The 12,457-nt window shown below is 37.6% G+C and overlaps 1 protein-coding gene and 1 pseudogene across 3 annotated transcripts in view; both read left to right on the forward strand.

Annotated features, from left to right (window-relative positions):
* CCDC77 (coiled-coil domain containing 77) overlaps positions 1-12,177 on the forward strand; it is a 48,014-nt gene extending 35,837 nt beyond the window's left edge. For 2 of the 3 annotated variants that reach the window (XM_024556182.4, XM_045197798.3), the window contains exons 6-13: positions 574-670; positions 1,581-1,653; positions 2,603-2,703; positions 3,657-3,805; positions 7,660-7,879; positions 10,256-10,381; positions 10,479-10,631; positions 11,382-12,177. In XM_024556182.4, coding sequence (XP_024411950.2) covers positions 574-670; positions 1,581-1,653; positions 2,603-2,703; positions 3,657-3,805; positions 7,660-7,879; positions 10,256-10,381; positions 10,479-10,631; positions 11,382-11,528 — 1,066 coding nt within the window. In that variant the 3' untranslated portion in view covers positions 11,529-12,177. The remainder of the gene's footprint in view (positions 1-573; positions 671-1,580; positions 1,654-2,602; positions 2,704-3,656; positions 3,806-7,659; positions 7,880-10,255; positions 10,382-10,478; positions 10,632-11,381) is intronic. The other variant, XM_045197765.3, reaches the window with a different exon arrangement.
* Positions 4,659-4,845, forward strand: LOC112305786 (cytochrome c oxidase subunit 7C, mitochondrial pseudogene; annotated as a pseudogene).
* Positions 12,178-12,457: the final 280 nt, after the last annotated feature.

The raw sequence follows: 12,457 nt of genomic DNA on the forward strand, positions 1-12,457 counted from the left end.
TTATCAGTGGGAAAGGGAGAGGGGCGATGGAGGAAAAGGTAGGGGGAATAAGCAACATAAATGGCAGGTACAAAATAGACAGGGGAAGGTTAAGAATAGTATAGGAAATGGAGAAGCCAAAGAGCTTATATGTACGACCCATGGACGTCAACTAAGATGGGGGAATGCTGGTGGGAGGCGGGTTGCAGAGCAGAGGGAAATAAAGGGGAGAAAAAAATGGGACAACTGTAATAGTATAATCAATAAAATATACTTAAAAAAAAATAAGTTAGGCCCTGGTGTGGCTCAGTGGTTGAGTGCCAGCCTGTAAACCAAAGGGTCCCTGGTTCGATTCCCAGTCTAGGGCACATGCCTGGGTTGCAGTTCAGGTCCCCAGTGTGGGGCACGTAAGAAGCAACAACACATTGATGTTTCTCTGTGTGGCTCTCTCTCTTTCTCCCTCCCTTCCCCTCTCTAAAAAATAAAGTCTTTTTTTTTTAAACAAAGTCTTTTAATAAATAAGTTAGAATGGAGATCTTTTAAACAGAAAAATGTACTTATATAATGTGTGTTTACTGTTTATGAGAATTGCAGGGAGCTAGAAGACAAGAAAAAGATTCAGAATCTCTTGGCTCTTGTGGGAACAGACACTGGAGAAGTGACCTATTTTTTTAAGGAGCCTCCCAACAAAGTAAGTAATTTTTGGTTTGGATAGCATGGTAAACAGGGCTTTTACAAAATGAAGTCTCAGGTGCATAACCAGAGCCATTTTGGTGCTTGCTAAGAACTTAGAAGGTGAATTAGCTATAGTACTCCCATGTCTACCTACGTTCTCAGAGCATTTTCTACAACTACAAAGAGCTTTATGATTTTATTTTTCTTCAGAATTCTTGGGAAGTAGCATTGTTTACCCATTTCACTACTTGGAAACCTAAAGCACAGAGGAATAGATAATCTTGGATGAGATTAGAGAGGAAGGCGGGATCAGATTTAAGTTTCAATACTCAAGTTTCTTTTTTACTCTTGTTTATACTGATTACAAAAATAATAAAAACAAACACACAAATCTATCATATAAGTGGTAGTTTCCCATAATGTATACCCCAGAGATAAAACTATTTTTCTGCTCATATAGAGTTATATATGTATATACTACTCACATTTTTTATTCCTCTAAACAGTGCGTCAGTGAGCATCTTTATACATATCTACATATCTACATATACATACACATATATGTATGTGTGTGTATACATATATACATATATATATGTATATATGTATATATGTATATACACACTTCTATGTTTCCATTACATTCCTAAAGGTCCTTGTCAAAGACCACAGTTTTTAAGCAGATGTTACTAAATTACCCTGAAGGGGTTTTTTTGTTTGTTCATTTTTAGCTTTTATCACCAACACTGGGTTTTATCCAATTTGTTACTTTGTCCACTTTGGTCTCATATGTATGATATTCCTATATGATTATATCAATTTTGACCAATTTAATTTATGAGTAGTGTTTATCTGTGGCACCAAAGCTAAAAAGTGAAACATCACACAGGAAGGTCTATTTCTGTACCCTCTTTTTTCTTTTTCAGGTCAGCATTCTCCAAAAGACTATCCAGGCTGTAGATATATGTGAACAGAATGAATCTTCAGCTTTCAGAGCAGGTACCAACCATATAATAAACTCTCGTTGATACAGAATTCAAAAACATGGTGCAAATAATTAGAAAAATTTCCCTACTGTACAGTGATAATGAATGTTCGTAATGATGCCTCTGGTAATCTGAGATCTTACTGAGGTTTTTTTTTTTTCTTTTTTGTTTTGTGTTTACCTTTCCATGATGTTTTAATGGACTAGAAATAATAAATATATAATTAACATGCTTATGGTGATAAGTCATAAAAGAAACCTGTACAGCTTCTGGAATTACAGAATATTACTTAGCCTCTCTAAGCCTCAGTCATCTCTCTTTCTTTAATGGAAATCTTAATTTTCCTTCTTTTTTAAAAAAATCGATATATAATTGATAATATAACTATATTAGTTTCAAGTGTACAACCTAATGGTTTGATACTTGTACATATTACAAAATGATTACTACAATAAGTCTAGTTAACATCCGTTACCACACAGTTACAATTTTTTTTCTTATGGTGAGAACTTTTAAGATCTACTCTCTTAGCAGGAGTTTCTTGAATTATTCAAGGAGTTAAATTTTGTTCTGTGCAGTTTTAGTGTTGCTTATTTTAACAATAATTTTGTCTTTTAAAAACTGGGTGATACATGTTTAGATTTAGTTTTTGTAATCCTTACACTTTGATTAAATAAGATTTCATAAAGGAAATAAATGCAACTTCAAAGGAAAATTTAGTAGTTTATTCTTTAGAAAGATGGATGGATATTATTATCCAGGTGACATTTAGCAAAGTTCCCTTGTAGAGATTCCTATTTGAAAAATTAAGCACAATAATTATTGTATGTTTTCCTTTTTCTTTCTTGCCTTTTCTTGTAGGTAAATGAAACTGAACTCCTATGCAAAGGTAATGCTGATACTTGAATAGCAGAAAGAAAAGCTAAATAAAGGCCTTTATTATTTCTGTTTTTTTATTTTAGATTCTAAAGTAAGCAACAATGAAAATAGAAAACGAGCGATGAGAGAGAAGGAAGAAAGTTCTGAGCAGTACCAAAGAGACATACAAACACTCATCCTACAGGTAAGGAATTTATTTTGGCAGACTAGAACAATGTCTATCCATAGCTTACTTTGAGTACCACACCTTCACTGCCGTGTAAGTATCTCCTTGCATTCATGTTATGTCTAGGCATCATGAGATTAAGGAAATTGAGGTTATTCCTAGTTTACAGAAGCTTATATTTTAAAAACCATTATTCTGTATTAACCATTCTAGCGGTGCTATTCTGAACCCTCAGTTCACTCAGCTTATATGCTAATCCCTACGCAACAAAACCATCGTACAGTAAGAATTCTTTTTGTGGTTGCCTGGGGGATACACAGAGAGTTGCAGTTGTCTGTGCTGATAGATCAAACTTTGGGGGGTATATCAGTTTATTAGTGCATGTGTTCTAAGTCTAGGAGAGTAATTCAGCATCCTCTTACCGCCTGGTAATGGTCTGTCATTTTCAACCACGATTTCTCATCTAGTTACACTCAAATTCTGTCATTATCGGGGGGGCTCTATTGATTTAAATGGCAGTTCCTATCTCTGTCCAGTATCTCCATTTGTAGTCATGACACCCAGACTCAGATAAGGAAGTTACATTATACTCATTTTGCTCCACTTTTTAAATTAAAAAACAAAGGAAAGAGTCATTCTATTTCTATGCCACTAGGGAGTCCTAAAGGGGAGACACTGCTTCAAGTTTAAAAGGGGAGATAGTGAAGAAGTGGGAATAGGGGAAATTGGGTTTTCTAGCTTTCTCTGTGTGACACAGACGCTTTGCTGTGTGTGAAGTCTGCTATTGTATAGCCTGACCCCTTTTATAAGTCACTAAGTAAAGAGAAGTGCCCAGTGAGGCCTTTCTACTATTTGTTCTGCTGCTTTTTTTTGTTTTGGGGTTTTTTTCTGGAGAAAGGCCGACTTTTGGAGGTAAAGAACAAGAGGAAGCAGGGCAGGAGTGGATGCCTCACCCTTTCTGGCCTGTCTAGGTGGAAGCATTGCAAGCTCAGCTGGAAGAACAGACCAAGCTTTCTAGAGAGCAAGTTGAAGGGCTCATGGAGGATAGACGGATTCTCATTGAGGAAATACAAGTTCATCACCAAAGAAATCAGGACAGAACCAAAGAGCTTACGAAAAAGTGAGTGTCCAAGGAAGCTATACCTAACAGATTTAAAATTTTTTCTAAGTGGCTTAAAAGATAATGGTCCTGTACTTTTGCAACATAGTATCATGGCACTGACAGGACCCTTGAACAAATTGTCCTTATCAGATACCTCTGCCTCTACGTTCGTGGGTATCCCGGCTCGTCCAGGAATGCTGTTGATTCTTTTCTTGAGGAATCAAGGGTTGGTATTTCACATGCTCAGTGTAGGCCATTTTGGTGCTTTAGCTTGACCTTAGTGATTAAGAAATGTTCTTTCAGTCACTGATACATTATCTGACTCAATACAGTAGGACCCTTTTCTTTTGTTTGGCCCCTCATGAAAATGGAAAAATACGATTTACACACCTGTACAAAAAAAAAAGACACAAACTCTCTGTACTCAGTGCTTTTTTTTTCTTACCTGCCTGCATTTCGCCACCTTTCTGCAGTGTGATTTCATCCCCATCATTTTACTAAGCATGCCCTTTCTAGGGTCGACACTGACTTCTTAATTTCTCTGACCAATTATCTCTTTACAGCTCAAATTGTAATCAGTATCTGTTTGCATGTTTGGTACCTCTGGTCACTCTGACTTTGAAGTTAATCTCCCTTGATTTCTCCAGCACCTGTCTTTTTTGGTTTTTCTACCTGTCTAACTCTTCTCTGCCTTTTGTCTGGTACCAGTGGCCAGACCTGTGCTCTAAAGACATCTTTAGTTGAATATGTTTCAACACCACTTTTGATCCTTGCACAAAGGGGAATAAGCTCATGAAAAAAAGGACTTAGTGTGACTGCCATTTCTTCCACTTTCGGTTTCTGCACCTTTCCCAGGGCTTCCAACAGCAAAATGTCAGGACAGAGCTTTCGGAGGCTCACAAACTCTGTGGTCCTTGGGAGCCACTATGAGGAGGGCCCAGGGAAAAACTTGCCATTTCACTGGAAAACGGGGCAGTTACTAGCTATGATGACTGTAGTTTGGATCTAGATTTGCTGCACCGTTCTTTATAATAAGACACCGAGTGCTTAAAAAATAAGGATATTTTCGTTAATCCATGAAACAGATACGAAGAGGAGCATTTGAAGAGGTGCAGTCTCTTTTAAAAATGGATCAAACTGTTAAAGTCAACATACTAGATGTGTTTGTTAAATAAATTTATGGCATGAATCCTTAATGCCTCTTCTCTGGGGTTGGGCAGGGGCAAGGGGGGGTAGGGGTGGGCAAGAATGTGATTGACCACCTCAGATTGACGGTATTGAATCCAATATGTTTTTCTTCCCCAATAAGCACTCCCTCCCCCCATCTCAAACCTAGTACTTCATTCTTTTTCCCCGTTTAGTTTAATGACATCACATCCAGTTTCCTAAGCTTGAAACTTCAGGATTATCTTGAACTCCCCACTCTTATTCCCTCATTCTAAACCCTATGCAGTGCAAGCCTAAAAAGCCTCTCAAATCCATTCTCTGTTCTCAGTCTTACTGTGTAGGCTCAAGTTACATTGTTTAAATTTTTGCAGTAACCTAAATGTGCTTCCTCTCCTGCTCTGCTCCCTTTGTATTCCGTACTCTTCCTCACTATCACTAATAGCTCCTCCATTAGGATTTACCAAGTGCTTGACAACATTTGATAGCTCCCTGTTTATCTTATGATAAAGCCCTGATATCTCAGCATGAATTTTTAGGGACTTCATCTGGCACTAAATTAACCTTTCAGCCCCACTTCCTTTTCTGTTGCTGTAGTTTACTTTGTCTCATAGCCAAACTAATAATATCTATTGTTCATGGAACACTTGCTCTGTGGCAGGTACCTTGCTATGCAGTGTCATGCTTCTCTGAAGACTTCCCCAGGCAGAGTTAAGTTTTCCTCCTCCACATTCCCATAATGATTAACATGCCTCTGTGATGACATTTATCATCACCTATCGTAATTATGTCTTTGTTCCTCCAGGGTCTTACCCTGTGTCCATAACAGGAGCAGAGTAAGCATCTGTTGAACACTTGGTGATGCTTACCAAGTTGCATCCTCCCACCTCTTTTCTATGGTGAACATCCAACATTTTAAAATAATATTTTTTTATGTTACATTCTTCATCTCTTTATTGTTTTTTATTCTCAAACTTTTCTAGTGTCTCCTCCACCATTTTAAAATGTGGTAACTAAAATTGGATGTGATACTCAATTAAGATTTCTGACCAACACAGGGTAGAAAATGCCTTAGTTTAGGTATTTTGTGCTTAAGCATCAAGCTTTCATTTTTCAATGGATTTTCATTGTTTTTAAGGGGACATTATTTTTTAATTGTCATAATAATTTGTAATTTTTTATCTGTTTTCCGGAATATTAATAATCGGCTTAGTTTAGCATCATCTGCATGTCTGAGCACATGATCAGTTCCTTCCATTATGTCATCCTGAGGATATTAAATGGCATGAAATTCAGGGCCATTGGTGACTGCCCTTTGGGTGTCACTTTCACCATTTGTACATTAACAAGTCCATACTTCCCACTTCGTGATTGAGAGCATAATGTAAGAATAAAATAACTCATTGAAAGCAAGAGAACCTTGTAACCAAATCAGTCTCTCCCTCTTTATACACACATACATATACCTGAAAAATTTTTTTTTTTTCATCTGCTAATAGTTACTCTACTTTGTGCCTGGCATTATGCTATCATTTTTCCTTGTCTGTTTGCCCTGTTACTCATGAAAAGAGCTAAGTGGATCTGACATTACTTCTTCAGTGGAAAAGTAAAATGATTGCCTCACGGTACTTAATACTCTTTGCAAATAGTTTGATTATTTGATACAGTATTTTTCTAGGTGTTGATGTTAGAGTAATGGATTGCTTAGTTCTAGGGATATTCTTTGTTGGTGATAGAAACATCATTTTTCTATTTCCAAATCTCAGTAGTCAGCAGAAATCTATTTAGTTTCTTGTATATGTCTAGTAGTTGCTTCTGTCCTTGACAATTTGGTGATAGCAGGGCAAAAATAAATGACAAACAAGTACATGCTTTCATTCAGGTTGGAAAACATGCACATTGACAGTTAAAACATGACAGTATATTATAAGCGAGCTGAATTACAACACAGGAGACTAGATTTAAGATGATAAGAAATTTCAGACTATGGAGAAATTACATGGGCTAAAGTTGTCAGGGTGACCTCATAGAGGAAGTTGATCTTGAAAACAACATAACATTTGATATCAGGTAGTTTACATGTAGAGCACAGCTAAACAAAAACAAAGCTGTTTCTGATATTTTAGAATTTGTGTTAATCCTCATGAGTTAGGTTCTTTATTGTAGAGTCTGGTGCCTGAGAATAGTCCACACTTGTGCAGGCTGTGTGAAAATTTTTTATTAAGTCCTTCTGATTATGTAGCCTGAAATTAGCACTTGGCAAAATATCTGTAAAGACCAGTCTGTGAACCAGTGAGCATGGGTAGGTACATTACATTCTGTCCAGTAAAACATGTGGGATTGTGAGTGATCAGATTAAGCATATTTTTTAAACTAATAATACTTTATTTTATTACTTACTTTTAGAGAGAGGGGAAGGCAGGGCGAAAGAAAGGGAGAGAAACATCAATGTGCGAGAGATTTGGTTGCCTCTCACATGCCCCCAGCTGGGGACCAGACCCGCAACCCAGGCATGTGCCCTGACTGGGAATAGAACTGGTGACCTCTCAATTGGCAGACTGGTGCTCAATTCACTGAGCCACACCAGCCAGGGCTGAAACTGCTAATAATATTTTACAGAATTTATATATTGTACAGTTTTTAAAGAACCTGCGTCCTTCCTTTGTTTGGAATACCATGCCATGTGTTCACATTTGTACCTCCTTCAGCCTCCACCACACCCAGGAACTGCTCTATGAGAGCACCAAAGACTTTCTGCAACTCAGATTTGAAAACCAAAATAAGGAGAAGTTGTGGATGCTTGAAAAGGATCATTTGATGTCAAAGATTAAGCAATACAGGGTACAGTGTAAGAAGAAAGAAGATAAAATTGGAAAAGTCTGGCCAGCTGTTCATGAGAGTCATCGTAAACAAAACGAATATATTAAGGTACTCTATATGTATGTTGAAGAAATTGGGTTTTTTTTTCCCCCCTGTAAGAATTTGAAAGAAATCAGAGAATTTCAAAGAACCTCAGAATTATCATACAAGATCCATTCAGTCCAGGAAGCTGATGTAGCAATAAACTCAATAAATAGGTTTCAAGAATAGCTCATCATTACAGTGTTTGTAGATTTAGAAAATCAAACAATCAACTGATTCCTTCACTCATTTATTCATTTCATTCAACAAATATTTAATGCACTCCTACTATGGGCTAGGCTCTGGGGCTACAGCAGTAAATAAGCTTGACCAGGTTTGCCATCATAGTGGGTGAGAAAGAACAGAAACATTAACAAAGGAAATAATAGATTAAGAAAAAGTGGTATTAAGGAATTAAAAGTATTATATGAAGATTATATGTAGTTTCTGGAAGTCTGCTTTTATGGAGAAGCACAGGGAGACTGTCTCAAGTTTGGTATTTTTACTGAGACCTAAAAAATGGGACTGAACTTACCATAGAGATCTAGGGGAAGAGCATTCCAAGGAGAGGGAAGAGCAAGTTTGTTTAAAGATTTTATTTATTTATTTTTAGAGAGAGGGGAAGGGAAGGAGAAAGAGAGGGAGAGAAACATCGATGGGCGAGAAGTACATCAATCGGTTGCCTCTCCCAAGCCCCCTCCTGGGGACCTGGCCTATAATTCAGGCACGTGCCCTGATTGGGAATCGAACCACAGATCTTTCGGTTCACAGGCTGGCACTCAATCCACCGAGCCACACCAGCCAGGGCAGAGGGAAGAGCAACTTTAAAGGCCCTGGAGTGTGTATGCTCAAAAATGAAGTGGTACACAAGGAGGTTGGAGGGGTGGCCCTCTGTGATTCACTGCTACGCATGCCTGCAGCCTCCTTGTGTACCACCTCTTCCTTGCTTATTTCTCTATAACCACGACATTCTTCCTTTTCCTATACTCCAGGGCCTTTAAAGTTGTGCTTCCCTCTCCCTGGAATGCTCTTCTAGGTCTGTATGTAAGGAAGTAACATAATCTTATTTAGCTTACTTTATTTTATTTTTATTTTTTTATTTATGAAAGAGTTAGAGAGAAACATCAATCCATTGCCTCTCTTACATGCCCTGACCAGGGATTGAACCTGCAACATTTTGGTGTACAGGCGATGCTCTAACCAACTGAGCCACTCAGCCAGGGCTTACTTAGCTTTTTAAAAGATTATTCTGACTGCTCAATGGAACATGTGTAATAAGTGTTGTTGCTGTTTCTTTCTTTTTAAAGAACTTCAGAAATGTGTCCCAAACATACACAGTAGTCCCTTGGTATCTGCAGGGGACTGATTCCAGATGCCAAAGTCCATGATTGCTCAAATGTCTTGTATAAAATGGCATAGGATTTGTATTAACCTACACACATTCTCCCATATACTTTATTTATTTATGTTTAAAGATTTTACTTATTTACCTCTAGATAGAGGGGAAGAAGGGAAAAAGAGAGGGAGAGCAAAACATCAATGTGCAAGAGAAATGATTGTTGCCTCTTACACGCCCCCAACTGGGGACCTGGCCCACAACCCAGGCATGCCCCCCAACCGGGAATCGAACTGGTGACCTTTCAGTTTGCAGGATGACACCCAATCTACTGATCCATACCAGTCAGGGCATCCCATGTACTTTAAATCATCTCTACTCATAATACCTAATACAATGTAAATAGTTGTTATACAACATTGTTAAGGATGGCAATTTTCAATTTGTGTGCCATAAGAATTTTTGAAACATGCAATACCTGACTACTTAAGTCAGGGGCATGGACCTCTTTTCCCTTACGTTGTCAAAAAAAAAAAAAAAAAAAAAAAAGACAATAGCCAGCACAACAATAGCCATTTGGTCTGAATGAATCAAAATTATACCTATTTTTCTGTCAGATTGGCAAAAAAAAATTTTTTTTGGTGTGCCACAGAACCTTACGGATTAGTTTATGTGTGCCATGAGATGAAAAGGGTTGAAAATCACTGGTTTAGGGAATAATGACAGGGAAAGAAGTCTGTATAAAAAAAATGTTCCATGAATGTGGAACCTGTAGATACAAGGGCGGACTATATTCTTATGTCTTACTGGGACAGTTCTGAACTCTGTTATGTACTCTTCACAGAACCAAAAATACTTGTCCTATTTTAAAGGATTTCTACTATGTACACTTTGGGGAAAAGCTAAGAGAATTCTCTTTCAAATGTTCTCCAAAGTTCTTGCTGTCCTGTTACTTAACTCATTTGTACTTCTGTAAATCTTTTCATTCATTTCTTTCTTTATTTAAATGCTATTTGAAGTACCTAAGGTATAGAACCCAGTAATATTTTTTCCCTTTTGACCCACAGTCCCTAAGGGATAAGTTAGTACAAGAGAAAAAGCTGTCCAACATGTACCAAGAGCAGTGCATTTCCCTAGAAGAAGAACTTGCCCGAATTCGTGAGGAAGAGGGAGTGAGGAGAGAGATCTTCAAGGTAAATTCTCTGCCATTTATGGTGGTGTGGGAAGTCAGGTGGCCCGGGGAATGCTTCCCTCATCATCATGAATGCCTTCTCATTTCCCTGTGTTTAGGACCGCTCTAACAAGATGGGGAAGCGTTTACAGGTAATGACAAAACGCTATGAGGCCTTGGAGAATCGGCGTATCTTGGAAGTAGAAGGCTTTAAGACAGATATTAAGGCTCTCCAGCAGAAACTGAAAGACTTGGAGCAAATGCTCTATAAGGTAATTGTTGATCCCGAATTATTAAAAGGCAGAAAAGGGGTACAGGCGAGAACGCATGGTCATGAGGGCTCCTCAGAAGAGAGATGTACTGTTTCCCCGATGGTAGGTACTTAGGGATCAGCATCTTTCAAGTCTCAGTAAAATTGGTTGAACAATTACACACTAGAGGGAAGACAAAAAATAGGTTAAATAATTGAATGACTATATCATTATACTTTTATCTAAGCTAACTTAACAGAAATTTTCATCCTTCCCAATTCAAGAAGTAGATTAAGAGAACTGTGTCTAATTATAAATAGAGAAAATGAGTATTTGAGTAATAAAGTAATTTTTTCCTACCAGACACAGCTTTATTTAGAAACAAAGTTGCCTCAAGAGCCTTCTTACAGGGATTTAACTAGTTATCCACATATCCTAAGTGATCACTGTTCCAAACAAAGTTGATTATAAAAAAGATGAGGTAATTTCTTTGGCAGATTCACCAGTGATGCTTATATTGGTCTCTTCTTTTTACTCATTGTTGATTTTTTATTGATCTCTATTTCAAGTCTCCTTTTCTGTTCTATGGGAAAGCAGAGTGTCAGGCCCTCTTTTACTCTAAATTTTCCATCTTTTAGTCACTAAAACTAAGGATTGAATTTACCTTCTGTACCAAATGTATCGTAAAAAGGGCCAGCATAGCCTGGTCTCTATGACTGATTTGTCTCCTCTGGCATATGTTCTAATCATTTTTTTCCTCCAAATCTCTAGGCAACACTTAATGCCCGGGCAAACCAAGATCTTGCCATTCTGTGTGAGGTCCGTGACAGCAATAGACGGGCACATAAGATTCAAGGAGAACTGAAGAACCTGAAGTCCAAAGTATTTGGTCTGGAGAATGAACTTAGACTCTGTTGATGTTTACTTTTAGAAATGGCCCTTGTCCATAGTAAGTCTGCTTTCTGAAATCTGATAACAATGTCATCTTCTCCCAGAACTGTAGGCAGAATTGACTTAAGGGTGGTGGTATCCTTTATTATAACGACAGGGTGAAGAATCAGGGACCACTAAAAAAGCCTTTCTTGCATGCTAAATTTATCATTTTTGCTGTCCTGTTAACTTCTTCTTTGTCTGGATAGGAACCTAAATTACTTAGAAATTTTCCCACATTATTTTTTCCATTTATAGTGAGAGGTTTTTGTCTTTGAAGAAGACAGGAACCATGAAAAAACTCAGGAAGAAAGGATATTTGCTGTGATCTTGGCTGAGTGGCAATAGGAGAAACACTTTCCTTGAGGAGATAAAGGCATCCACCAAGGTTGCCTTTCTCATGGGCACATCACAACTGTCAAATGTGAATAGGCAGTAATTCTGCTACTTTAACTTTCTGCTATGGGGAGCCGTGAGGCCTTGATTACTTTTATAGACACCCAATCTCACGAAGTTTCACCAGAGGGCGATAGAGACTCCACTCTTAAGCAAAGTGTTTATCAAGGAAAATAAATGTGGCACTTTGGTAAGAGTGAGTAAAACTTAAGTGATCCTTGTATGAAAAGTTCAGTATTGTACCAATAACATGTTTTTTAAAAAAATAATGTATATATTTTAAATTAACTCTTTTCAATAAAATGTGTAATTGAAAATATTCTCTTTGAGTTTTCTGTAATTTCATGTTAAAAACTGCATGATACTTTGTTAATGGCTTAATTTACTTACGTGTCCCATGGTCTTTGCAGTCCTGTACAAGCAGTAAAGTTTTCCTAAATGCGTCCCTTGAAATCATCTGGTATTGAGAGGTAGCAAAGATAGTTCTAAAGGCGATAGCACTAAGACTTCATCCATTTTTT

The sequence above is a fragment of the Desmodus rotundus genome, chromosome 3, assembly GCF_022682495.2.
Source record: "Desmodus rotundus isolate HL8 chromosome 3, HLdesRot8A.1, whole genome shotgun sequence".
NCBI classification, from domain to species: Eukaryota; Metazoa; Chordata; class Mammalia; order Chiroptera; family Phyllostomidae; genus Desmodus; species Desmodus rotundus.